This window comes from Pterocles gutturalis, unplaced genomic scaffold, assembly GCF_000699245.1.
Source record: "Pterocles gutturalis isolate BGI_N339 unplaced genomic scaffold, ASM69924v1 scaffold39332, whole genome shotgun sequence".
NCBI lineage: Eukaryota > Metazoa > Chordata > Aves > Pterocliformes > Pteroclidae > Pterocles > Pterocles gutturalis.
The window spans coordinates 7,934-35,724 of record NW_010116807.1 but is presented as its reverse complement, the minus strand read 5'-3'; the positions used below and the strand labels follow the sequence as shown (position 1 = coordinate 35,724).

Here is a 27,791-nt window from a genome sequence, read left to right as displayed (position 1 = left end):
GTCCCGGAGCCCTGGGCGCCGCCAGTGCGGCGATGGCAGAGGATTCCCGAGACGAGTGCTTCCTCTACTTGATCTCCTGCTTCAGGCCGCGGCTGAAGCAGTTCATCCGGGTGCAGCCGGTGCTGGACCAGCTCCCCTCGCTGAGCGCAGAGGACAAGGAGAAGGTGCGGACGGCCGCCCTGCAGCGGGGCGATGTGGAGGGGGCGGAGGAGCTGCTGCGGGCCGTGGAGAGGGGGCCTCGCGGGTGCGGCTGGTTCCACGAGTTCCTGCAGGCCCTGGAACACGGTGGCTGCAGCCTGGCCGCTTGCTACCTGAACCCCAGCCTCAGCCAGCTGCCCTCACCAGCCGAGGAGGCGGACCACGACCTCTGCGTGCACTTGGTGCAGCTGCTCCACAGCACACTGGTGGATAAAATGCAGGCCATGCAGGTGGCCGAGAAATGCCTGCAGATGGACATTTTCCAGGAGGAGGACCTGGATCGGGTAAGTGGCCTGGCTGCGAGACTGGACACCAGGCAGTGCCACAGACAGTGGCAACCCCCAGGAGCTGTGGGGCAGATAGGATGCCACAACCAGAAATGACCTTCTAAGTGCAGAAAATGAAAGGGCAGTACCCAAAGTTGAGGGAGAACGGAAATAGTGCTCCAAGTAAGCCAGTGAAGACTGTTGCAATAGGATGACAGCTAAGAACCAGGGAAAGAAAATGCCATGAACAGAGGGTTAGGCTAAGTCGGTGTCTAGGTGGAAGGTATACGGGTGGCTTTACTGCTACTTATGATTTTGCCACAGACCTTAGGCTCAGAAGATCATTAAGTGTCTTCTGGCCCCTGAACCATACCAGGAAGTAGTAGCGTGTGAAGTCCTAATAACTAAAAATAAGGCAAGAACTTCCCTCCCCCTTTTTGACATGCGCCAAGGAGTATCGTACTAGAAAGTGAAGCTGAGCAGAAATAGCAGTTTGACAAGAAAGAGCTAGTGTTTGATGAAAACATTTGCCAGTGTTTTCTCTGTTTGGCTAAGAATGACTTGCCTGGACTAGTGTAAAACTTACTTGCAACACCAAAAAATGGATACCCTGAAACAGTGCTAGTAGAAGAAATTAAAATAATACTTGCCATAGTAACGAGGGGAAAACTGGCAAACTAAGGGTGGAACTACATCATATTTGCACACTGAGCTTTTGCATCCACTTTTTACATAGTTTAATGCTCCCTCTGTTAAATGACAGTCACATGTGTAATTTTGTCTCGTGACTGTCAGGTAGCAGTAAGGGCCAGCTACACCCAAAGGGCTGGGGAGCCAAGCATGGTAACACCACAGGCTGAGGCAGGGTCTTTTAGAAGGTTACCAGCTCCATTCCCTGATAATGGGTCCACATGTTCCCCCCAGGTCATCTTTTTGCTGCTGGTATTTCCATTAAGCCCTTCATTACCCTTCACAGTCCTGTCAGTTTCAGCTCCAGTAGTGCCTAGGCTTTCTTAATGCACGTCTGTATTCCTTTTTATTAACCTCTCCCTACTCCTACTCCCCATGCGCTTCGTCTTAATATTCAGTCTCAGTAAGGGGTTCCCACTGCTATGCCTGCCTGTTTGCTTGCATATCAGAATGGGTGATTCTCAAGCCTCGTGAAAATTGCCCTTGAGGACTAAACACCCGTCCTGGGCTGCTTCACTTTTGGGACGGTCATTTTGTTCCTCATATGATCACATGTCAAGTTCTGCTCATGACAGCCTTGGGACACTTTTCCTTAGCTTCTTTGAGGGCAGCAGCCACCTTCTAGAGGCTTAGCTGTTGTATCTTTAAGTGGGAATTGATGAAGCCAGAGTTTAAGAAGGGAAATGTTCCATTTTATGTATGAAATCATGTTACAGATCAAGTCTGAGCTCTGAAAAGCTGTATGATATTACTTCTCCTTAATCGTGGTTGACTATTCCCTAAAGCAGTGTGAACACCAATTATTATTCCACAATAATAGTAATTATTATATAGTGGTTATTATTATAACCATTGTGCAGTGCTACCAATTAAATTTCAGGTCTCATAAGTTTTATGTATGCTACCTGAAACCATATGGGATAAACATGAGGTTGGACAAAACTGCAGTAAGTCTCTTCTGATGAGTGTCAGGCGCACTTTATATCTTTAAGTATGTTTTAACGATGACAGGGAAATGCTTTTGTACCTGTACCATTCTTACTAACTTCCCTGAACCATTTCCAAAGTCTGTCTCAGAGCTGTTGGGGTTTGTTTTGTTTTTTAATTTTCACCAGATCCGCACTGTTACTGAAAATCGTGGGAACAGAGATGGTGCAAGGGAGCTACTGAGCAGAATAGTGCAGAAGAAAGATTGGTTCTCTCCTTTTTTGGTTGCTCTGCGTGAAACCCAACATGGAGGCCTTGCAGATGATTTGAGTGGAAATACAGGAGGTAATAATCTTATTTCACTAGAACTGATGTATGATTTTTTAATATCTCTTTTTTGTACTGAGGAAACAGTGCAGGTTTCTCACCCTATTGATTTAACTGTGACACTGAGACTAATGCTTTCAGTTATCCAGGGATTTCAAAAATCAAGTTATTTAACAGCTTATTCAATAGATTCTTAAACACTACAAATCCTTATTAAGCAATATCAGAATTACAGTAATATATATGTAGTTGTGATTGAACTGAATCCTTACCTTTTATAACCCATGGGTTTTCAATGTGTTGTTTTTATAATAATTCATAAAAAATATTCTGAAGATTAATTTGAACGAACAAAACAAACCTTTTCTGGTTTTTTTCTTCAACACAAAGATTAGTGTTTTCTTTATGGAATGGTTTACAAACATATGCAGCATTTTAAAGTGCACTGCATGTCTCCTTGGGGATAAAACATTCATAAGTCTCAAGACATTGTATAAAATTTACTATAAATAATAGAACAAACTAGTAAAGAGATTATTTACAGAAATGAAACTAAGAGAGTTATAGGTTTTTGGCACCCACTTTTTATTCTTGTACAATGATTATGATATTGTAAAATTATCCCAGTGCTCCCCTGGATTCTAAAATATGAAAAAGGAAGCACCCCCCAAGTACACTATCCCTCATTTTTCACTGGCCTCCACATATATTTTGTAGGATTTTCAAGACTAAAGTTTTTTAACAGATTTCCCATTTGTCACCTTCAGCCTTCTCACTTGAGGAGTTCACCAGAACTATGTGTGTGTGCTTTTAGTCTCTGCATATGGGACAATGCATTAAGATTGGGATAATAGGGGTGTGAACGTGTCTCTTCCAGTTGAGGACAGGAATCAACCTGTCTCCTGCCAGACACAGATAAACAGCTGCCATATTTGAGCATGTAGTTCAAAGGTGGTTGAGTGTTCCAGTCTGCAGGACAAGACCAACCAAGTTAGATCCTCAGAAGATAGTTCTGAGTGAAAGTCAGATGCTGGGAATAGCTCAGCAGCTACTCTGGTCCTAATTTTCATCTTGTGTTGCAGCTTTGTCAGGCTTAAGTTCTTTTTTTCATTACTTTGCTATCAGTAAGGTAAAGAAAGTAATGAATGTTTAGCAAATATGCAAATTATGAAAATACCTTTTGTATTTTTATTTTCAATTCTTTTCAAATTTTGCATTTCTGAATTTTCATAATACTGCAGACCACATAGGGTAAAACTTAATTTTAATTCAGTTATTTGATGCAATACCAAATGAATGCATTTATTCCACAGCTTCTCAGTAATCTTGGGCAATGCAGGCCCTAAAATAAACTGTACAGATTAATATTTAAAGCATAAATTGTGTTGCTCTTAGCAGAGGATGAGAAGTTTTCTGTGTACCCAGTCCTGTACATGTGTAGGTATGTAACATGTGTGATTGCTGTAGCATTCACTGATATAAGGTCATACACAGGAAACACTAAGAACAGGTTCATTGGGTACCTTGGAAGGAGAAGTCTTACTACATTTTATCACTCCAGGTTGATCCTCAATGATTTGTTACGGTAAAATACATTGGTATTAGCAGACACCTAAACACAGAAATTGAGAACTTTATAAAAAATAAATCTTGAAATAAATTAAATGTATTGATTTCTTTAAATTTAATTTCTAATTGCAGAGTAATTGAGTTCCAAATCTGGAAAACCCTGGAATGCAGTCTTACTCAGTTTTAGTAAAAAAAATGTTTATAATTATTTGAACACTGTTTTTTGCCTTTGGAGCATGCCTATTTCTATATGAGTCTGATAAAAATAAAAGAACAGAGAAGTCAAAAAGAAATTATTTCCCTAGTTGAAATAAGACAAAGAAGAGGAAGGAGGGAAACATTTCATGAAAGCTCGCTCAGGTTTTCTGTTTTATGGGCAAGTTTTGAAGTCCTGCTGTAAAGTACATCCATTTATGAGCTTACGGGACCAATGGAATTGAGAAGGTAGGAAACATGGTCTAGTCCACAAATGTTCAGATCTTTATAGTGACCACAGATAATTTGAGATTTATGACCAACAACTTTCTTAATAAATATTTATAAAAATATCAAAATTCGAAACTGTAATGTTTAAGTCAAAACCAAGACCATATGATATGTTGTTATGTGCAGGATGAATACAGGTTAGTTCTGGTTTCTGATCTCCACACTAAAAGAAGGTAATTGTTTTATAGTGCTGTAGAATTTCTATTTATTTTGTAGGAACAGAGAATAGACAAAATGGGATGAAGAACAGTACAAACGGAGAAACAGAAGTTACAGGCCAACCAGGATATGCTGTAGTGAATGAAGAAAATGTGAATGATGGTTTCAGCAATGAGAACAGTGTATTGGAAGCATCTATTGGAAAGAATTCTGTAGTTTCAGGTATGTCTACTAACTGGTATTTTGTGTTGGTACCTGTTAAACTTTAGTAACTACAAATAACTGAGAGAACATTCTTGGTGGATTAGGTCCCATTGTGCTCAAAAATTCAGGAACATATAGTACTGTCGAGGAATGAATGGAAAAAGTAACATTATTTTTTTGGAAGCAGTAAATTCCATTTCCTCCTAAGAATTAACAGCAATAGCAATTTTAAGGGTCAGATCTACAAATTTGTTTGCTTCAGTTCAAAGAGTTGCTCTAGGACAAGAATATGTTGTCATACTTGAACTAATTAATCTGAAAGGTAAGAGCTGGTTCAGAAACCATTTGCCAGAATGGCTTAGGAGGACCATTGCACAGAATGGCTTAGGAGGACATGACCAAAAAAACCCGTAGTACACTATGTGCAGCCTTCATGTTGACATTTTCTGTATCCTGGTTGTGGTGATAATGTTTTGTCTGCTATGGGCTGCTTTGTTTTCTTATAATTGAGCAGTGTTAACTATCTTCCTTTCTTCTTGCGTGGCACTTTTAACAACTTTGTATTATTATTTTTTAATTTACTGTGTGAAGAAATGAGTCATTTTCAAACATAGTTAATATTGTTAATTAAAAAGATTTTTAAATTAATAGTTTATTTCAAACCCATTCATGGTAGGTTTATACGATCCAATTAGAACATTAGGTTTACATTGACAGTTCCTGCCAATGTTGATAAAGGGAGGATCAAGAGGAATGTTCCTGTACCACTGTAACTGCAGCTGTATTAAGTACTTCTTTCTAGAAGTCTGGTAATACTATACATGAAAACATTTTTGGTTTTGGTAAGTCCTTTAGTGCTGTCCATCAAGTAATTTTTCTGTTTATTTTAAGGTCTTATATTTACAGATCATCAAACCACTTTTGTCACATCCCATGCCCAGAAGTACATTTTTTGTACAGATTTTTAGGAAGTGTTGTGTCCTGTTGTTCACATGGATCCACTTCTAAAAATGTGCCTTGGAAGTTGATTATGAGCAACAGTAATTACCAGCAACAATTCCCAGGCATAGCTGGGAACCAATGATTCAAACGTATGTTGTATGATTAAGGAACCATTCGTATGTGTTACTAGTTCAGATGGAGCTCAAACAGTAGCTACAACTGAGATAAATCCTTCCTGAAAATGTTTTAATGGGCTTACTCAGCAGAAGGAGTAAGACAGCTAAGGCTGCTTTTCTTTTTTTATCGAACATCAATAAATAAAAAAAAAATGGCTCTGAAAACTGCAGCCTTTCAGTGTACAACAGTAGTAGGCTATTTCTCATTTAGCATAATATTAACAGCGTATCACAATGTTTTGTAGCAAGTAGTGAATTATTAACTATGGCAAAAATACCGACTTGGTTTTCCTGGATTAGAACATAATTTGGCAGTATAAAGAGGTGCCAGATATTTAGTGATGATTCAGAATGGATGAGACAGTTATCTTCAGTCTTAGTTAGGATCCTTTCAGGGCAAGGCTAAGGCTCTTAATTGTAGCCTCACCGAGGGCAGGTTTTATTGCTGTTAGCCTGATCTTTTACCCGACTCTTGTCAGGTTGAGCGTTACAGACAACCACATCTATGAGCTATTAACTAGCCTACTACAAGCTAAGTTTAGGATGAAAACTAGTCTCCTCAGCACTGAACTGTACTGAAATTAATAGTGGTTTTTAGGAGTTTGAGCAGTAAGCAGTTCTGCTGAGTGAAGTGGTGCTAAGGGTGTACATACTACATGAATTCTGGCAGTTTGTTTCAGATTGACTTCAGTCTAGTGTGGACTGTATGCCTGCAAGTGGCTAGAACACATCAGCTGACAGTTTCAGCTGACAGGAGTTAATTTCTTCTGATCCATACCAGCTCTGTGATATAAACCAAAGTTGTTTAAGTGAGGGCAATGGACAGATTCATTGTAAGTGTGCACTTCTGAGTTGAACTAAACCAGCAGGGTAGGTGCAATGTAACAAGGGCTGCCAGGAGACAGTGCTGCATGAAGATGGCTGTAGAGGAACTGGCTCACGTTCAGCCATCTTGAAGTGCTGTAGGCTTTCATCTTTATGCACTTGTACACACGGACTTAACTGCACTCAAGTCTTTTTACATTTCCATTCTTTCACATGATCTTATAAGACTGTATTTTTAGACCAGGCAGCTGAAAATACAACTGGAGCCCAGATTCTACTTCTAAGTAGGCAGGGAACCCACCTAATTTGCAGTTTGGTGCTGTCAGGTGTTGTCAGTTTTTCAGTACACTCCCACCATTCCTTCATGTATTGCAAAGGACAAAATTCAAGGAGAAAGGAGCTTTTTCAAGTCACTTGAAATGACTGCAGTTTGCATTGTATCTAAAGCCTCCTCTGATCCTTTTATTGGAGTAGCTGAGATAGAGGGAGTCAGAAGGTATGAGGCCAGTAGGGTCATAAAGAAAAAGTAGAAATAGATTGGTTAGCCTAAGAGAAAATTAGAGAGAAATTGTGCATGCAAAAACACAGATAAGAAACTGCACACGCAAAAAAAAAAATTACACAGTAAGCAGTAAGTTTGCAAGGTCAGAAGTGAAACACTTGGATTAAGGCTACAGTTAGTTAAAGTGGTGAAAACAGCTGTTAGAATATCAACCATATAAACAATAATTTAAATAAACAGCAGCTCTGTTTTTCAAAGCCTGTTCCATTAAAAAGAAAAAAGTTGAACACTGAAATTAACTGGAGATTACAGTAGTGTTTTACTAAATGTCCCTTAATGCTTCAGATTAGAAAAATTTCCCATTAATATAAAAGTAGGACCAATTTTAATAGCCTGTTTATATTTTTAGTCCTTCGTTTATATTTACCAGTGTTTGAAACTTATTCTATGACATAATATAGCACAAGACAGGAAAGAAAGACTTTAATTAAATATTGCATAAATTCTTTTTCTTTTTCGTTGCATTCCATTGTATTTATAGATAGTTATTAGTCAGTTCAAAGTGACTTAAAGTCTTTATATGGAATATGCTGCAGTACAATGCGCAAGTAGCAGTGTAAGGGAAGACTAGTGATAAAGTGGTGAAAACAGCTGTTAGAATATTAGCTCTTTTATCTTCATTTTTGGAAAGGCTTTTTTATTTTATTCTAAAATAATTCAAGAATGTTGCCACATTTAAAAAAGGAGAACATTATTCAATTCACCCTTCATTTGGAAGACAAGTATTTTGCGTTTCACCTTACCACTGAGATTTTCTGTTGAGAGATTATTTTGTATTGCATTCTCCACATTGTAATTCAGATAATTATGTACAAAACAATTTGTGAATGCATATTCGCTGCTGCATATACATCTTTCAGTAGGTCATTTTAGATAGGAGAGCGCATGGAATAGGCACGTAGTTAATTTTGTCATCTCTTTCCGATCCGCATGGGTTCCTAGAAAATGAAAGCTAGAGATTGCAGTGTCATCTTCATAGTTGGAATTCCTGCTAATGCTACTTAATAGTTTGTCACAGGTCTTTGAACATGGATGAGGTGAACAGGAAACTGGTGAGGTTTTCTTTTTTTACAGACAATGCTGTTGTTCAATGTGATATTAAATGCATGCTATTATATAATAATAGGGAAATTTTATATAAATCAGGCTTCTGCTGTGAATATATATTTTTATGTGCCTTTCTGTTGATTGCATGGATTGCTAGGAGACTTAATTTAGGTGCTTAAAGCCTGTAGTGCCCTTGGCCATCATAACACTTCCCACAAATGGTGGTGATTCATAGTTGTATCAGATTCTGAGGTCTGTATGGAATAAATTATTAAAAGTATAGAACAGCAAGACAAATGTGTTCATCACTTTTCATAGCTATGTTAGAAAAACGGAAAATAAAGATTGAAACAAATACCTGATTCCTAGTGGTAGCTAAGGTAAATTCGTTTAAGTTGTCTGTATTATACTTTTTCTGTAAAATAGCAGTCTTCGTTCTGTTATTCATTCAAGGAGAGCAAAACTTGCATAAAGGAAGTCGAAGTATTTTTACTGAACACAGACTAGGTTGAATTTCCACCTCACCTACCATTTTGTAGTTTATATTTCAGGAGTATCATTCTAAGGCACTGTAACTTTCGTTCAGTTCTAAACTCTCATTCACAGCATCTATTTTTCATTATGAATTATTTGTTGGGGAAACTATGGATATGGACCATAATGGGATATTCACTGGAAAAAACTATGAAAAACTTGATAGGACACAAATTCACTAACTAATTAAGCAAAACCTAGGTCAATGCTATTATTCTGACTGATTTGTTAAGCACACTCTGGGCTTAGCTGCAGAGTGCTGTCTGCAGCAGATTTTTCCAGAAAAACTGTGTATCTCTTTAGATATTAAAAGACTGAGTGAAATCTAGCTATAGAAGTTACACTTGTGACTGAAAAAAAAAAAAAAAGTCAGTGTAATACATTGATTTCCCAGCAGAGGGAGATCTTAACATTAGAATATCAACAGTAAACTTGCCAGATTTCTGTGGCAGAGTCCAAGTGTTCTGTTGGGTGTAATGGGATTGTCGATCTCAGCTTTTACTCCCAAACAGTTTGGAAGATTTAATAATTCCTCTCTGATTTTATTTACCTGGGAACTATCGTTTATTCTTCTCACATTACATAAAGAAACCCTTAAAAATAAAACCACAGTTCTGGTTTTGATTTGCTTGTACTACAGATTACTACAGATATAACTCATATGGCTTACAGGGAGTAACAAAGAATGTTTTCAGTTTGCCAGCAGTGCTGTGTATCCAGTAGACCAACGTGGGGTTTTTTGTTTGTTTTTGGTTTTTTGGCTCTTCACCCCTCTGGAAACATACAGTAAAATAGAACTAGAGGACACCATGCAGACAGTCATGTCTGGACCCTTGCTTTCAAGCAAACAGAACACAGATACCTGACAACAATAAATCATGACCCACATTGCCTTACCTCTGCTATGTTTTGGATTTTCATCTTCTACTCCATATTTTCTTCCATAAGAAAATGAATTATATTGTTCACAGTTTTTTCTTTAGTCAAGGAAAAACTTAATAAAGGAAATTATATCTCAGCAATCCCTGCCAGACACTTGTCTAGCCTATTTTAACAAGTTAGGGAGAGGGCGAACAATATGCTTTTGCTTCTTATATTTGTATAGCAAATATACTATACTACGTTTGTTTGTGTTTTTCATTTAGAGTCAGATGTCTCCATAGGAGATGGAAGTGTCAGTAACTTGAATGAAAACCTGGGACAGAGCTGCACAACCAGTGAGTCAGGTATGTTTCCCTTCTGTTATTTAGTCATTGCAAAATAAGCTCTGGAGAGTAAGCACAAAAATCAATGGAAGGCTTTCACTGTGAACTCTAGTTCACAGTATTTAGGTGCCAGACTCCATCTTATTTTGTTGGAAATGCCATTTTAATGGGTCTGGACTTAAGACCCAGCCCCAAAAGGCTTGATTTACTGAGGTCATCTAAATAGGTCTCTAGACATTGTCATCATACAAAATGATCAGTGATGGAGAATGATAGAATCACATAGGCTGGAAAGGACTTCCAGAAGTCATCCAGTGCACTCGTCTGTACAGATATTCATAGTACTGCCACATATATGTGCTACTTCTGCCCTCACAGCAGAGCTATATTGTACCTGGCCCTTGCATAGGGTAAGTGAGAGGGAATATGACATGCTTTAGAGGCATCTAAGGGTGAGGAGAAGCATTTCTGGGGTACCTGCAGAACAGTAAAGAACGTCCATTTTGGACCTAAGTAGTTTAGTAGCCTGATTTGTAAAAGCAACCTAATCAATGGAGGTTACTATCTGAAGACCTTTCCAAATTTCACATTTAAACATATGTGCAAGTTCTAAATGTAGTTTTAAACTAAATATTGGACTGTGTTTACATAATTCTTTGCAGGCAGATATGAACTTGCTATATATGTATACTTTGAGCCCAATTAAACACTGCTGTTGTAAAGACATCCCAATATTTTTCCTTTTTTTTTTTTTTTTTTTAATCTTAGATCTCAGGCAGAACAAATTTGTAGCTGTCCACCATGGTGAACAGCATGTGTTCGCCTATGCAGAATTCAAGGGGAAGCAGTTACCTTTTGGAATCTAGCCTTTATAAAGTTTGCACTGGGACTGTGTCTTGCGCAAGGGCTAGAAACAATCTGGGTACCTTTCATGCCACCTCTGCCTAATAAGCTAGTATTAGATTGCAAAGCCTATGTAAATGTTATGTATCATACGCCTGCAAAGTGTTTACTATAAATACTTTTAAAATAGTTTCAAGCTTTTAGAATGTTAAAATCCATGTATTTTGTAGGTACACAGAAAATTCAGGATATCTCAGGTTGCTACCCTATAGCTAGCGTTTTAGTCTGTGCATTGCTAAGTCTGAAGAATATACTTTGCACTTCTGCGTCAATTGAAGTGACTCATCAGTCACACTGTATTTTTTTACTCACTGTGTTACATTAAATGTCCGGGTACAGAAACTTCTCTGTTCTGTGGACAGTCACACTTTATCAGTTGGTCAGGCTGATACAGGCTACTGGTATGTGGCAGCACATATGTGTATGGCCTGATCCTTTAAGATTCCTGAAAAATCACCCGTTAAGTAAATTGGGCATTGACTATGTCCAGTAGTCTAGCAGAAAAAAATAAATCACTACTGTTATGTGAAGAATGCAGAATAGATTTTTTTCCAATGTTTACTTGCTATTTGTGCTGTTTACATGTGGGCTTTAAAAACAACTAGTTAAAATGTTTTTTTTAATATTTGTGTTTTTTAGTCATGCCTAGTAAACTCAGTGAGAGCAACTATGAGGAAAAAGCTAAGGAGATACAGATGGACTTTGTGATATTCATGGATTTTATAATTTGAAGTTTTTCAGTAAGGCTGTTGTATTAAGAGATGTTTGGATAGTGTCTTAATCCACTGACATGATTTGGATTTTAATGCAAAGAATTACGCGTATTTAGTTGCAGTTTTCTGTGCAAGGATCATTTTATGTTTAAGAAAAATTGTGGAATTAGGACAATAGAAGAATAAATATCATGTTTTTCTAGCCTAGAGCAGCAAATCACTTGAATTTTGTACAAAGGCAGACAACTTCCTTAAAGTTATACTGTGCATGATGAAAATTCTTTAATGGAATCATATCCTATGAAAAGATTCCTGTATTAGCCTTTGTCTAAAACAGGGGCTGAGGAAGCTAGGAGAGAGCTAAGTTAAATATTTTTTAGGCCTGGACAGTTAATTGAGGATGTCAAGGAACTGAAATTTAACCAAACAGATGGGTGATAAAGTGCTAGTTTCAATATGATTGAGCTATTGAATTTAGCCAACCAGAAAGCAAATAATGTTCTTCCTCAAAAGAGAGTAGTAGAAGTCAGATAAATAACAGCAAGTACTCTCTGGTGTGAATTTCCCTGTGTTCCAGGTAGTACTGCACTCACACTAAAAGGCAAAACAAGCAAAAAACACTTAAGAATGGCATTTTGATGTTTCCATCAGCAGTATTTTAGCAAGCTTCATTACTTTTTCTTAGTTTATTTTTATTTAATGGAATCAGGGATACTAGCAAACTACACTTATTTTGTGTGTAATGTATTAGCGATAATAAAATGCTCATGATTCTTCATTTATTGACATCATCGGGAAATAAAATTGTAGGGGTTTTCCTCTCATTTTTGTCTAGTAGAATGAATTTGTGCCTTTTCTTCACTGAAGATGGTTAATGCTTGGAGGGTGATTTAAACATATTTGTGGGGGAAAAAAAAGCCCAAAACTCTATTGAAAGAAATACTTCTGATATATTAGTATATCTAATTTCTGATGTCCTAAATATATGTAAACTCGAGACTTGATATGCTTTTCTTACTGCTTGAAATAACGCAACAGGATTTTTCCATTTTCAGCTTTTGAATGTTGTTTCTTTCGCCTGTGAGCCATAGATCTGAACTCCCTGCCATTGCATTTTATACGATAGAAGGAAGGTTTTGGCCTTTGGGTAGCCAGTGTATATGGCTTTTTAATGAACAGCTTGATTGCATTATGTATGAATCAGTCTGGAAGCAGTGCAATCTACCGTGAATAGGTGTAATACATTCTGCAGTTAGCTCTATCTTATATGGGCAATTGGATTTTCTTATCTATTTGATCTTTATAACTCCCTTCATCATTTCTTAAGTGGCTCCTATCTCTCTTTCTTTCTATGGCTCCATCCTTTTTTTCATCCTCTAGGAAGTCTTTAAAAAGGTAGCTCACTTGCAACTAAATCAATTACAATACTGATGAAAGAGAACTTAATATAGGAATGGCTAGATTATAAATATGGCATCTCTGAACTCCACCTTTGTTGGTCCCAGTGCTACTGAACTGCATCATTTGAATTCATACATAACAGTAGTCACATCAACATTGATGGGCGAAGACATACTGTGGCTTATTCCACCTACCCTGGTTGGTGACTGGATGTAAGCAGTTCTGATCCAGAGTTGCACAGCTCCACAGAGCAGCACTGCCTCTGCTGTTATGCCCTGTATCTATTTATTCAGAAGATACTTCTGATAGTAAATGAATATTTTTCCCTTTGACATTTGTTCAATATTCTGATAAATGTTCTATAACTCCTGTTTGATATGGATATTTCTTTGTACCCTTAGATGACGATGAAGTGGAGAGCAGAGCTTCACCTGAGCCGGATCTGATCCTGAGAGATTACCAGATGGAAGTGGCAAAGCCAGCACTGAATGGGGACAATATTATAATATGTCTCCCTACAGGCAGTGGTAAAACTAGAGTGGCTGTTTACATTACGAAAGATCACTTGGATAAGAAGAAAAGAGCATCAGAGCCTGGAAAAGTTATCGTACTTGTTAATAAGGTATGTTGGTCCATTTTTTAAAAAAGAGTATTTTTAATTTCATTGTAAAATGAATATAAACACATTTCTCAGCTTCTCCAGATGTAGCTATGTTTAAAGACATACAGCTCTAGACTGTCATCTCCATTTCACCATCATCATGGTGCAAGCATGAATTATTTTAGTTTACCCCTGTGCAAGTGCAAATTTAGATGTGCCCTAATAATTACATTATAAGGAAAAAGTACAACTTCATGTTAGAATGAATAGAAATAAAATCACATTTTAAAAAATAAAAATATTTTTCACATTTTGTGTTTGGATTTGGTAATGAGGGCCACCTAATGAGTCTCACAGTAAGTGAATATTCTGTCAGATTTTCTGGTAAGTGCTGTAATTTTTACTGTTAAATTTAGCACATGTAATATAATCTTCTTGTGTAATAGTAAAATATAGAAATACATTTCAGAATTTTATTAAAATAATAAAAGATATCCATATCCTTCTATAAGAATAAAATTGGTAGCATGTTATAAGCTCAGTTAAAGAGACAGAGCAGGCATGGTTTGTTTGTTCTTTCTAAGGCACAGTTAAGCCAAAGTTCTTGGGGCAAAAAGGTTTTGTAGGAGCAGTTGGAGGGGAGGGGTTGGTTTGGGGATTTTTAGTGATTGGGTTTCTGTGTTTGGTGGGGGGTTTTTTTAATCCTACACTGCAGTGATTAAGGGGATGTTTGTTTTTTTTAGAAAAGTATATTTTGGTCAAAGGGGATGTTCACTTAACATTTCTGCCAAACAGGCAGGTATTTTTAATCCTATGTATGCTCTGGTTTGAATTCTTTGGAAACTTTGATTCAGGTACCATTGGTAGAACAGCATTTACGAAAGGAGTTTAATCCATTCCTGAAGCGTTGGTATCATGTTATTGGTTTAAGTGGTGATTCTCAGCTGAAAATCTCATTTCCTGAAGTTGTCAGAAAAAATGATGTCATCATCAGTACAGCACAGATCCTTGAGAATTCACTGTTAAAGGCAGCTGAAGAAGATGAAGAAGGTGTCCACTTATCAGGCAAGTTTTTAATTCTGAAATTTTTGCAGAAGGGCTTAAAGTATGTCTCTGTTCTGGAAAATTGCAGAGTAAGAATGTGTCACATTCAGTAGTTCATATTTTTTCAGGTGACTGGTTTTATCAATGCAAGCGGAGAGTCAGAACCAGATCTTGGTTAACGAGCATGGCCTTTTTTCAAGCCAAATTTAACTCTTACAGTTCATTTGCACTAAATATTTGTTAATGCTTCCCATTTTATGTAGGTCAAGCACAACTTTATGCAAATGCTGCCATACTGGTTCCACTTTCCAAGCTTGGTAGAGCATTGAGTCATAGCACATAGAAGCCACACACAGGATGAGAAAAAAATTATAAAAACTGAAATGTAGTTGTTAGTTTGAGAAATACACTGAAACGTAAAAGCCAATCTGTTATAAAAATTGTATTCTTTAAATTCTTACTATTTTGCTAATGCACAGACATACAGTTAGTTAAAAATATATTTCTCAGAAGTTGGCAGATGAAGGAAGTTGAAGAAAACAAAAGATATGAGATGAGGTAAAATTGTTTGCCCAGAATACTAAAGCGGCAGATATCTATGAATGAAATCAGAAAGGAAATGGTAGTATCTGCCAGTGCTGTACAAATAATGGAACAGCCCATGACTTTGGCTCCAGGACTTGGGCTGCAGTGACCCTCTTCTGTGAGATATTAACTTCTCCCTCTATCTGCACGCAGTCAACTCTTTTTCAGATGGCAGGATGTTGCTGAGGCGGGAGCAATGATATTTAAAATAATGGATCTGAGATAAAAGAAGTACTTGTCTGGGTGTTAACAGAGATAGCAGAGAAACCTGAGGGGTCAGTCTGTGTCTATCAGTGCCTAGTACTGACTGGAGTACTGCTTGATCCAAACCAACTCGCAAAGGGCCGCTTGGGTACCTCAGAATTGCCTCCACCCCTTCAGGATGCCTTTATATTAACCTAGGCAGGGTACTGGAGATTTTCTTATACCTTTCCACTGCACCTTCCTAAACCTTAATCATTTGGGAATGCTGTATAGAGGTACCTGAACATTTCTGCAGGAACTGCTGATCTGATTAGAATTGGGCTGAGTCCCAACCGGCTTGTAGTAATTAAGTGGTTTTCTGAATGAGTTTCACACCTTGCAAAGTTTCCTTCATAAGAAACTATGTTTTTTTCCAGAACTGAGGTGGCCCTGTAAACAGGGCCGTGTTTGTTTGCTTGCTATTACACCTGTGCTAGTAAGTTCAGTTGGATCAAAGCTAAGCAAGCCTGAACAGAGCCAGCTCCATTTTTATGGCTATGACTTGGTTAATTCACAGCCTATATAAGTAATCCTAATTAGTTACAAGGTTTTTAATCCTAATTTCAGTTAATAGTTTTTTCATCTGTTTCCATAGAGGTCTGCATTGCATGCAACATGGAATTCCAGCCTCAGTGAAATGGAGGGGACTCTTAATTGCATTTTACCAAATGTTTACCCTCTTTACCAAGGGCTGATGTCACTGTGTGGACTTTCTAAAAGCTGTGTATTACTTCCTTAGTAGAAGAACATCTCTTCTAGTGGTTTAGGTTTTTCAGGAATAATGATAGGAATATGCATTACTGAGATGATGGTCAAAATCAAAAGGAGTAATTTCATGTTGACAAAATAACTGAGAAACTGCCTGAAGTCTTGTGATATATAGAACTCTTAGAAATAAATAGAAATTTAGGTTTGAAACCATATCACTCCAGTTCAAGCTGGCTTCCTGAACCTCATATGTGAAGACAATCAAATTTCTCCAGTGACATGGAGTATTAGTTTGTTTTCATAGAGGTAGTCTTCAGTTTAGCCTTTAAATAAAATCTCCCCTGTTCAGTTTCCACCTTTCTTCAGGTTCTGCAGAGACAGTTACATGATATTTTCTCCAGCAGAAAGGCCAGCTGAGAGTGTTCTAGCTCTCTGTTAGTTTCCATCTTCTGCTGCCAGTTGTTGCAAACTCATTTGTAGTGATGCAACAATTTAAGGATGCTAATGTGTAAACAAGAACATGGAAATGGTCTAGATTAAAAAAAATAAAGGGGAAAAAAAAGAAGAGTTTAACACATGATCATTTCAGTAATCTGTTCTACAGTCATTTACCCAAACATTTGTTGAACTGTAGGAAACAATGTCAAATTAAAGAGCTATTGGCCAGCTATGGGAAGAGTGAGAGCTCCATAAACCAGTTTTTCTGTTAGAGAAACAGAGAAATGTTCATGAGTCTTTCAAATCAGAACCTTGAAATGTATGTCACTGGCTGCATATGCAGATAGGTTAAAGATATGTTTTCTATGTTTGTAAGAAATGTAAAACAAAAAATAATCTTTTCTGTATCGTATAATGCTTCACTTATTGTATGTAAATATGATATGACTAAAAAGCACGTAATACCTGTCTGAATCTTCATCAGCTTCCTCCTCTACAAAAGAGAGATGATTGCTAGTGCTCCCACCATCTGTTTGTTCTTTCCAGTGACACATTCATAAAGTAATATAAATCTTTTAATTGGACACGAATAGGGAGGAAATATCTGTGTTGCTATAAAATGGAAGCATATTTTAATCTGGGCAGGCCTTTCTGGAATATCTGAAAGACTTCTAATGTGTTATGTATCTTCTCATAAACAGTATGTAGTTTTTCAGATACAGTTATGGATATAAAAGATAGGATTGAGTTAAACTGTGATATGTTCTTACCACTGGTTATTAAAAATATCCCTCTGAAATTCTTTTTACCATCTTATTGGTTTTGCAGAAATAGAGAAGCTTTTTATGTTACATGAAATGTAAAACTTCTTGACACATCAGGACTGCAGCAAAGATTCCAAAGTCCATTAAATATATACAGCTTCCATCCACGTCTTCCTCCAGGACTACGAATTTCCTAATACGTTAGGGCTCAAACAAACTAACAGGTTCTCTTCAATGGTGTCTTTACCTGGAAGAAGATTTAGTCACACAAATTCTATATTGAAAGAAAATAATTTTAGGGGTCTTTTTCTTTTTTTTCAGATTTTTCACTCATCATTATTGATGAGTGTCATCATACTCAAAAGGAAGGTGTCTACAACAATATAATGCGACGTTACTTAAAAGAGAAGATGAAGAACAGGAAGCTGGCAAAAGAAAACAAACCACTGATCCCACAGCCTCAGATTTTGGGACTTACAGCCTCACCTGGTGTAGGAGGTGCAACATCCTACGCAAAAGCTGAAGAACATATTCTGAAAGTAAATAGCCTTCACACTTGCAAACCATCACAGAGATATTGTCTTGTTCATAACTTTTAAAGTCAGTGTTGGGCTCCAAATACATAATCTGATTTTTTTTTTGTGTGTGTACATGGGAGTTCAGCTCACAGCCATTCAGCAAATTGACACACTGCAAATTAATGGAAGTCCATGTACAAATAAAGATTACTTTACAGGGAAGTAGGGTTACTGAAAAGGGAAGCAGAAAGATTGTCTGACTTGAAAACAATTCTCAAGTTAAGAACAGAGGCAAGAAATCCACAAAATAATGAGGTTTTATAGTTAATAAAAATGTGGATCCAGGAAAGTGAAAAACAAAGTTGAGTACTTTACCAGAAACCACTTGTGAGATACAGGTAGCATACAAGTTTTTCTTTGTAGCAGTTAGAGTTACTCATTGAAAGGCGAGTGTTGTGTAGTTGCAACAACACCTGACTGGAGATAATTGGTTAAATTCTGTACTTAAAGAAACTCTATTTTATTTGAAATTCAATCGATTTACATCAGTAATACAGAAGTAGAATTTAGCCCAGTACTCCAGTGAAAACTCCTGACTAGCAAATTGCAAAGAACAGAATGTGATAATTGAATAGGTGAGGCCTGCAAGAAGCTTTTATGCTGTGTTGGAAGTAGCTAGAATTGCAAGGTATTTTGAGACTTTCTGGTAATGGAAAAAGCAGAGAATTCCTTTGCATCAGGTCTGAAATCTTAATGATACGTTGCTGGGTTTTGTATCTAAAGAAATGTAATCCGAATATGAAAGCTCAAATAGATAACTACTGCTGAAGACATTAAAAAGATTGCCTGCTAGACTTCCTTTCCGGTTTTCTCTGCTCATAAGTTTTAAGGTTTCTCCTTATTACTTTAGACTTAATGACAGAAATGTACATGTTTTCTTCTTGGAAGAGATCAAAAGCAGAAAAGCCCGGTTCAGTCATGCAATTTAGCACTGAAATTTTCTCTATCTCTTCCTGTTCCAAGAAAGATAATTTGAAATTATTTTCTACTCTCCTGACCAGCTCTTACTTTTATAATTACTCCTTATTTTCTTTTTTCTGTTTCACCATTGTTTTTGTTAATTTGTTTTGTGCTCCAAAATCTACTCTTCCAAAGTATCAATGTTATATTTTCCTTTTCAAAATACCTGTCTTGCACCCTGATCTCCAAGGTTTTTCCTGTGTGCAAGGATCACTTCTGGCCTAAAAAGTAACTTGTTCAGCTTGTCTCAAATGGTTTTCAAAGACTAGAGCCTTTTTATGCTGATAGTGTCTGTATCCAATTTTTGTAAGAAGAAAATAGAGTTACATAAAACCCAATATCTAAATGACAAGCTCTGTTGCATTAATTCAGTTTTTATGTGGAATAACTCATTAAATGTTAAAAGAAATAACATTCTGTTTTCTCCCAGATCTGTGCCAATCTTGATGCATGTAGAATCATGACTGTTGAAGAGCATGCCTCCCAACTGAAGAATCAGGTGAAGGAACCATTTAAGAAAACTGTGATTGCTGATGACAAAAGAAGGGTATGTTTTTTTCAAACAAGTCAGTGTTAAAGTTATAATGTCCTTTAAAAGTGTGTTCTATGGAATCAAAAACTTCTGGCTAATGCTCTTTTTTCTATAGATTTATTGTGATCCATAGCGCTAATTTGAATATGTGTGTATTTATATGCTGCTTTGAGGTATCTGCTCAAAAGACCTTCAGAAGCATAGTTGAAATGTTTGTATTGGGGTGGCATTATAGTCACTAAAAAAATGTTATTTTACAATGTAATTTTTGCAATATTCTGAGCTATTTATTTACATAATTCTAAATGCACTTAGCAACCTTACTTGTTTTATTTTAAGGTTTAACATTTTAAAAAATTAATCAATGTAGTACTAGCCAATGTTTTTGTTGCCAGAAGATGGTTGCTTACTTTGGTAATCAATTTCCTTCTAGGATCCATTCAGAGAGAAAATTACTGAGATCATGAAAGACATCCAAAACTATTGCCAGCTTTACCCAAAATCTGAGTTTGGAACTCAGCCATATGAACAGTGGGTGATTAGAGAAGAGAGAAAAGGTAACTGCATAGCAAAAATATCCCAGCTTTGGATTTTTTGGGGTTATTCTATACACAAGCATGGTTTTGTATTTTTTGTTCACTTTTAGCTGCAAAAGAAGAAAAACGCAAGGAACGTGTCTGTGCAGAACACTTGAAGAAATACAATGATGCTCTACAGATAAATGACACCATCCGAATGGTGGACGCGTACAACCACCTAAATGACTTTTATAAGGAGGAGAAAAGTAAGAAGACAGTAAGGAGTGATGATAATGATGATGATGAACCAGAAGTATCAAAACAGGATGAAACAGATGAATTTCTAATAGGTTTATTTAATGGTAAGTTTGAAATACATTGTGATATTTGAAATACATAGATTATGCACTAACATGATTTGCTTGGAACCGTTAATTATGACGACCTAGAGATTGCCATGTTGTTTATTATGACAGTATCAAGGTGTCCCACTTCAGAAAGTATGGAGCACATTAAACAACATCATAATGTGATCATGTCCCAACATGTAGTAGAAGTTCTTCAACATAGGCCCAGGAGGACTTTCTTTTTGCTGATAATAAGTTAAAACTGTTTTCTGCTTTTCTCCAATGAAGCGTCCCTGAGGACACTCTGATAGATACGTAGAATGTATATTCCAGTATACACTCTTGAGAAGCAAAAATTTGAGTAAATGGAATACAAAAGTAATGAAATTAACCAATCCTTTGTGCCAAAGTAAGTTTATGCTCGGAGATGAGAGCGATGACCTTGAGTAAATTTCAGGTAAAGAGCAATTAGAGAATTAAAGAGAGGATTAAATTGCAAAGACCAAAGTTAGTTGACATTTTTTCAGATCACTTACCTTGGAACTAGGATTCATTCAGTCCTTGACACGCTGATCTTTTTTGCCCGTTTTTTCCCTTACTGCCTTTACAGTGAAGAAGAGATGGACAAGTTTGTTCCCATTCCCTATGGCTCCTGGGCGGTGCAAAGGAAAATAAATTTTAATGCGGCATGTATCCCAACTTCATGCATCCTATGAACTACAAATTTAAAATGCTGTGTTAAGAAATTCAGGAAATGTTAAAAAAACTTTTAGAAAAATAGATTAGATTAGATAAATCATCATGTTTTGTAATGACCCTTCAGACCTGTCTTTATGCCCCCTTATTTAGAATCTTAGTATTGACCTGTTGCTGAGAACCAAAAAGTTAAACTAGCTGAAAAATGAAACTGAATTGTCTAGATTGCTTTCATTTCCACTGTAAATTAAGTTCAAAGAACCTAATATTGAAAAATAAATTATATTCCAACTTGTTTTTATTTTTACCACTGAATGTGCCAGGAATAATGGAGGAAAATCTAAAATTTCTCTTTTCAACTTTTAAAAGCAGAGTTCATCTTTGGCTGATAAACTCACTGCAGCCCTTAGTGTAGGTTTAACTAAGGGGGGGAAATTGTGGGTGTTTGTTACATCTACCTACTTCTTGTATGTATTTGCATATGTTTGATTACATTCTAAAATATGAATAAGATTGTAGTCAGAAAGCCACTGCCTAAGTGGTGTAGTAGTTTGTGATACCATTGCATTGGATGAGGTGCAGTGCAATAATCTGCATGGGGTGATGACAGCAGAGTGACTGTAATATCTTAGCACACAAGGCACCCACCTTAAGGCACTATTATTGTGTTTGCATGATCACCTGACAATGACGTATGCTTTTAAAAGTTAGAAGTATTTTAAAAATTAAAACACATGATGAATCCTTCCTGGTCCTGGCCAACAGCACCTGCCAAAGAGAGTAATTCATGTAACATTTCACTGAGTGTATTGAAATGTCTTTAAAAGCTGCAATACTAATAACAATGCACCCATCCTAGTGTCTATGACATTGCACATTTCTAGTGAGGATTCCTACTTTAATGAATGTTCCAAGGACATCTTATGTCTAAATTTATAAAACCATTATCAGCTTTGAGGGCTGTGCATATTCATGTTTCTCCTTGTAAAACCTTTTCCGTTAATTTAAAAGTGTTTTGCAAATATTGTAAGCTGTGATTTAGCTCTTTCGTACAGTGCACTTAACTGTACTACTTCTGGCGTGTAGGCAGAGGTTTTGTCTTTTGCTTATTCTCACCATGAAATATAGGCAAAGTGTATGTTAAAAACTTAATGGTGATTTCTTTTGATTGATTAGTGTGTTTTTAATGACTAAACTCACTTGAAAAATAATTGGTATGCCAAAGCTCTTCAAGACTGGATGTGAATTGGCAATACAGGCAGAATTATAGAGAAAGTTGCTCTTTGCTTTGTTTTTTTTCTAGAACTGTTACTTAACATGGTTACTTTTTCTTAATTTATGTCTGCTATTTTTAAAGCAAAAAAAAAACAGCTGAAAGAGTTGGCTAGAAAGCCAGAATATGAAAATGAGAAGCTAATACAGTTGCGAAACACTTTAATGGAGGAGTTCACGAAGACTGAGGAACCTAGAGGAATTATTTTCACAAAGACGCGGCTAAGTGCATTTGCTCTATTCCAGTGGATTAAGGACAACCCAAAATTTGAAGAAGTGGGAATTAAGGCCCATTATCTTATTGGTGCTGGACATAACAGTGAAATGAAACCCATGACTCAGGTACAAACTATGCACTACAGCATTAAAATCTTATACATGATTTGCAAAAATAGCTTGTTTTAGTACTAGAATAACAGACTGAAGTTTGAAGCCCAGAGTTCTGGTTTCATACCTGCCAGCAACTTAAATTCAAAAGCTGCAGAATAGGTGAATAACAGTATCAGAATAATTTTATTTCCACAAGAAACAAGCTTTTTTTGGTTTTGGATTCTATGGCAATAGGAGTAACAGGCAGCTGTTTCCTAGAGGAGTATACAGTCAGAAGGGACACAAGTTGTAGTGAAGCACAGGAAGAAAAAGTGAACAAAAGGGCAACAGTAAAAATGAGATACATAAATGAGTTTATACTTATCGAGAAGCAGTAATTCAAATTATACCTTAGTTGCTGAATTGAAAAATAAAATTACAATGTTGATTATTCGTGTCTTTTTCTGCTATTATTGCTTAATCAACTTATACCAATTTATATGCATGCTTCATACTGATGCATAATCATTGAAAGAATTTGCCAATATTCACAATGAAAATATCACCGTTGATCACTCAACAGTCAGTCTTACATGATTGTGTTGACTTCATGCAGAACATCTCTCTGATAATTTATACCTCCAAATTAAACATTTTCAAAACAAAGTACTTCAGTATCATAAAACCTCTCTTCTGTTCTTTTTACTCGCCATAAAATTGCCACTTCAGCATTTAAGCAAAAATGGTGCGGTTCACTGCTGGGCAGAGTCCACTTCCTTCAGCTGCGCTCAGTTTCAAAAAAAACATAGGGACTTGTTCTCTCCAAAAGTTGCTTGTTTTCTGTGAAAATTGGATATTTAATCTATGCACCACATTGCACAAACAAAACAATAGCTTCTACATTCTGAAACTGAATATAGCAAATATGAAGTTTCTTTCTGTCTACTCAAACTTGTTTGAAACATACAACTTATTCAGACGTCCATGTTTTGGATGCTTTACTTTTTAAGTGTATCATTGGTATGTGCTCTCCAGATCACCAAAGTTGTGGTCCCCATTTATTATAGGGAATTTCAAGTGCTTTGGAACTTGACTTGAAAGTGCTGAAGTTTAAGCTGAAATTACTGAAGTGGTAGAAATCCAGAAACTCTGAATAACTACTTGAAGAATTTGAAAATGATAGAACTATATTAGCAAAACCCCTAGTGCCTATGAAGTGGGCTACAAAGTTCCTAGCTTGATTACATTAAAAAGATTGGCTTCTGCTCCCTCCTCCCTCAAAAAAGGTGCTGAACACCTGTTATATTCAATGGGAATTCCTGTTTGTGATCTTGAAAGATGCTTAAATGCAATTGTTGAAGCCACTTGATGTTTGGCACTCGACTCTCAAATGAGACTGTAACTCTTTAAGCCTCTTAATTAGAAGGAACTGATGACAGAAACTAATACTGAAAGTTAATATACTGATTTATTTATTTTTTTAATTTACAGAATGAGCAAAGGGAAGTTATTGATAAATTCCGAGGTGGAAATGTAAATTTACTTATTGCTACTACTGTAGCTGAAGAGGGCCTAGACATTAAAGAGTGTAACATCGTTATTCGCTATGGCCTGGTCACCAATGAAATTGCTATGGTGCAGGTATGAGTTTATTGCATATATAACTTATTCTTTAAAAGTGCTTTTTTGTTTGGAGTATGCAAATGGTGAATCATATACCTGGAGTTTGGAGATAATTTTGAAATACTTGCATGCTCAAAGAGAAAATGCTCTTGCAACAAGGTTCATTTCCAGTCACCATCCTCAGTTTGCATGCAGTGTAAAATTTGCCTCCATGTGTAATGGTATAACATCCATTTAAAGCTCTGCACAAACAGTAAGCTCTTTTAACAGAAAAGGTATGAGAATATGATCAGCACACTGGTGGGTATAAAAGACATTTGTACCATCAACAGCTAAAAAGAGATAATTGCATATCAGAATACCAGTTTGTCCATGTCCTTACTTAATTTGTGAACACAAACATTTATATATTTAAATGCATGCTGCTTTTTTTTTTGGTGACAAAATACAGTTTCTGCTTTGCAAAATATGCTAATCACAAATCTCCTGAGTACTGTTTTCACAGGTATCTTTGATAATGCAGAAACAGTATGTGTTATTTGCTGATTCTTTATCTGTCTGACTTAAGTGGAAAAAAATGCTCTTTGGGGACACTGCGTAAGGAACAGTACATGTCCTCCATTACAAAACTAGGAAAAAATGTTGTGCGATGTTGTAGGGAACATTGTGTTGTTTATGCTGTATTCCTTGCAAATTGTAGGCTCGTGGTCGAGCTCGAGCTGATGAGAGCACCTATGCACTTGTGGCTTCGAGTGGCTCAAGAGCTGTTGAACGTGAAGATGTTAATATTTTCCGTGAGAATATGATGTATAAGGCCATTCAGCGTGTCCAGAAGATGCCCCAGGAAGACTATTTAAAGAAGGTATTTACTGCAACTCTGCACTTGCCCTTTAAAGACTGATTTATACTATAAGAAATACTTTCTATTTGAAATCTACATAGAGGAAGAAAACTTAATATTAGTTATTAAATATGGCCTTGAATCCTTCTGCCAATATTTGTTTTATAATCTATGTTTTCTGGGCCTTTAGAAAAGTCTGTTTTTCTGTTGGTAAGGGGGGAAGCACACAAGTCAGGGAAATTGACTAGAAGTCATATTGTAAGTAAACTCAGTAAAATAACTGAAAAAGAAAACTATAACTATCATTCCATGAGAACATTACAGTGCTCTTACTGATCTGTTTCTAGATTCAGAATTTCCAGTTGCAAAGTATAGTGGAAAAACAAATGAAGGCAAAGAGAGATCAGCACAAGACATACAAGAAAAATCCTTCACTAATAACATTCCTATGCAAAAATTGCCACAAGTTGATATGTTCTGGAGAAGACATACAAGTTATTGAAAACATGCATCATGTCAGTGTGAAAAAAGATTTCCAGTAAGTGTTCGTGACCTACTTTATCTCTTTCAGGCAGAAACAGATTTTCTGTTCAGAAGAGCTGTATGGGCCTTTAACCCTCTAGGTCCTGTGAGGAATGAAAAAAGATTATTCCAATGTTGTCAAGTCCTAGGCTCTATGCAGTTTACAGTTAATGAGTTTGAAGGAAATGCTGGTTCTTACCTCTGATTTCAAAGTGACGAGTTTGAAACTTTGGAAAAAGATACAGCTTCTGTGGTAATATTAACTAAGTCATTTACTATATAATATGGTATGTATGCCACAGTGTAACTGTAACCGAAGATGAATGCCAGTTACCAATATACTTACACCAGTAACAGACCCAGGATGAGAGTTTGACTATGACTACCGACTCAAATGACTCAAACAACATACTGGCAATGAGCCTGGGCATTGACAATTGTATATTTAGAGCATGTTCATTCTGGTGATGCATCCCTTTTAGTTCTCCCAGTGTTCTTGCTCCTTCTTACCTCCATTGCAAGAGATGCCATCTAGTTTGGTAAACATTTATGTTAAACTGTGTTTAACTTTTCAGTGCCATAGTGTCAGGAGGTGACTTTCTCTTCCCACTTATAATGAAAATCAAGTGTCCAAGAAAATGTTTTAATTCAACTTTAATTGCATTTGCTTACTACAGTAAATTTGTAATAGGTATTGTACATTACGGATCAGTCATGCTTTGCTAATTATATAACAGGCATCATCTACCAAGTCACTGCCTTCCATAGTTCTTGTTTCTTTGAGACATATCATTGGTATAATTTGTAAAGACTTTTTGAAGAGTTACGAGAAATAAGTACCCATATGTTGAAAAAATTAAAATTGAACTGCAGCCATAAACATTAATCTGATTTACTGTGAAATTGTCTTGTCAGCATGTTATCAGTCAATTCAAACTACAAAGTAATAATTTTTATAGCCCATGTATGCAGGCTAATAGTAACCCTCAAGATCAAGTACTCACTCAACTAAACAGTGTAAAAATGTGCACATACTCTGCAGCTCTGGATAGTCAGAACTAAATGATCCTGTTAAGGTGTAAGGGTGGACTACAGGGAATAAAAATAAATCCTCTAACTTTCAGGTATTATTTCTTTCACAGCTCTATGGCACCTGAAAAAAACCAAGCTAGATCTATCCCTTGTTACAACAGAGAGCCTGCTGCTCCTACTGTAAGATGTGTGAGGCAGGATGCAGCTCCTGAAATACTATGAAAGGAGGCATGAAGCACACTTGTAGTTCACTATTATTTAGAGCATGAGATATGATCTTGCATTTTCTCCAACTCCTGAATCTGCACAGCAGTCGGAGTTTACAGCCTTCTAGGTTTCATATCTGACTTCAGCAATTGTAGTCACTGTGTGTTTAAATCTGTATGTAGCATTGAATGACCAATGTATTCTGATGTATGCTGTCTGACTGTTTTTCAGAAGCCTTTACCATACAAGAGAAAATAAGACGCTGCAAGATAAGCATGCCGATTACCAGACAAATGGGGAAATTATATGTAAAGATTGTGGACAAGTGAGGAACAACTTATTTGCATACTTCTATGTTGTTGTTGTTGTCTGTATTTATTTCTGTCTGCTGATCTTGTCTTTTTTTATCTGAAACATAATTTTCTTTTACTTGCAGGCTTGGGGAAATATGATGGTTCACCGAGGTCTTGACCTTCCTTGTCTTAAGATTAGAAATTTTGTGGTTGTGTTTGAAGACAAGAAAACAACAAAGCAAATTTTTAAGAAATGGGGAGAACTGCCTGTCAGGTTCCCTAGTTTTGATTATGCAGCTCATTGTCCTTCAAGTGATGAAGATTAAGGACTTAGAATGAAAATAAAAGCCCTTTTCAACTTTTCTCTGACTGCTGATTAGAAGCTTCTGTGCCTTATAGAGAATGCTGCATCGTAAACACTGTGAAAGCTCCTGGGAATGAGGAAGCTGTCTTGAAGGGGGTATAACCCAAGGAAGGAGAAGGGTGAAGTCACACAGCTGCTGTCTGCACTCAGAGTTGCAAAGAAGATGACCAAATAAATTGC

At 36.6% G+C, this 27,791-nt stretch overlaps 1 protein-coding gene across 1 annotated transcript; it reads left to right on the top strand.

Moving 5' to 3' along the window:
* Positions 1 to 20: 20 nt before the first annotated feature.
* Positions 21 to 27,573, top strand: IFIH1 (interferon induced with helicase C domain 1). The gene is made up of 16 exons (XM_010075616.1): positions 21 to 482; positions 2,270 to 2,426; positions 4,680 to 4,844; positions 10,058 to 10,138; positions 13,536 to 13,756; positions 14,590 to 14,800; positions 17,839 to 18,056; positions 19,486 to 19,602; positions 20,021 to 20,144; positions 20,234 to 20,467; positions 22,506 to 22,762; positions 24,221 to 24,370; positions 25,053 to 25,214; positions 25,541 to 25,731; positions 27,186 to 27,279; positions 27,391 to 27,573. The coding sequence occupies exons 1-16, from the start codon at positions 33 to 35 to the stop codon at positions 27,571 to 27,573; spliced, it is 3,015 nt and encodes a 1,004-aa protein (XP_010073918.1). The 5' UTR covers positions 21 to 32.
* Positions 27,574 to 27,791: the final 218 nt, after the last annotated feature.

What these genes read in the sequence shown, in the direction of transcription:
- IFIH1 (XM_010075616.1), top strand. Translation starts at nt 33, where the DNA reads ATGGCAGAGGATTCCCGAGACGAGTGCTTCCTCTACTTGATCTCCTGC. An exon ending in AGGAGGAGGACCTGGATCGG is followed by an intron (nt 483 to 2,269) that starts GTAAGTGGCCTG and finishes AATTTTCACCAG; the next exon opens with ATCCGCACTGTTACTGAAAA. An exon ending in TTATCGTACTTGTTAATAAG is followed by an intron (nt 13,757 to 14,589) that starts GTATGTTGGTCC and finishes ACTTTGATTCAG; the next exon opens with GTACCATTGGTAGAACAGCA.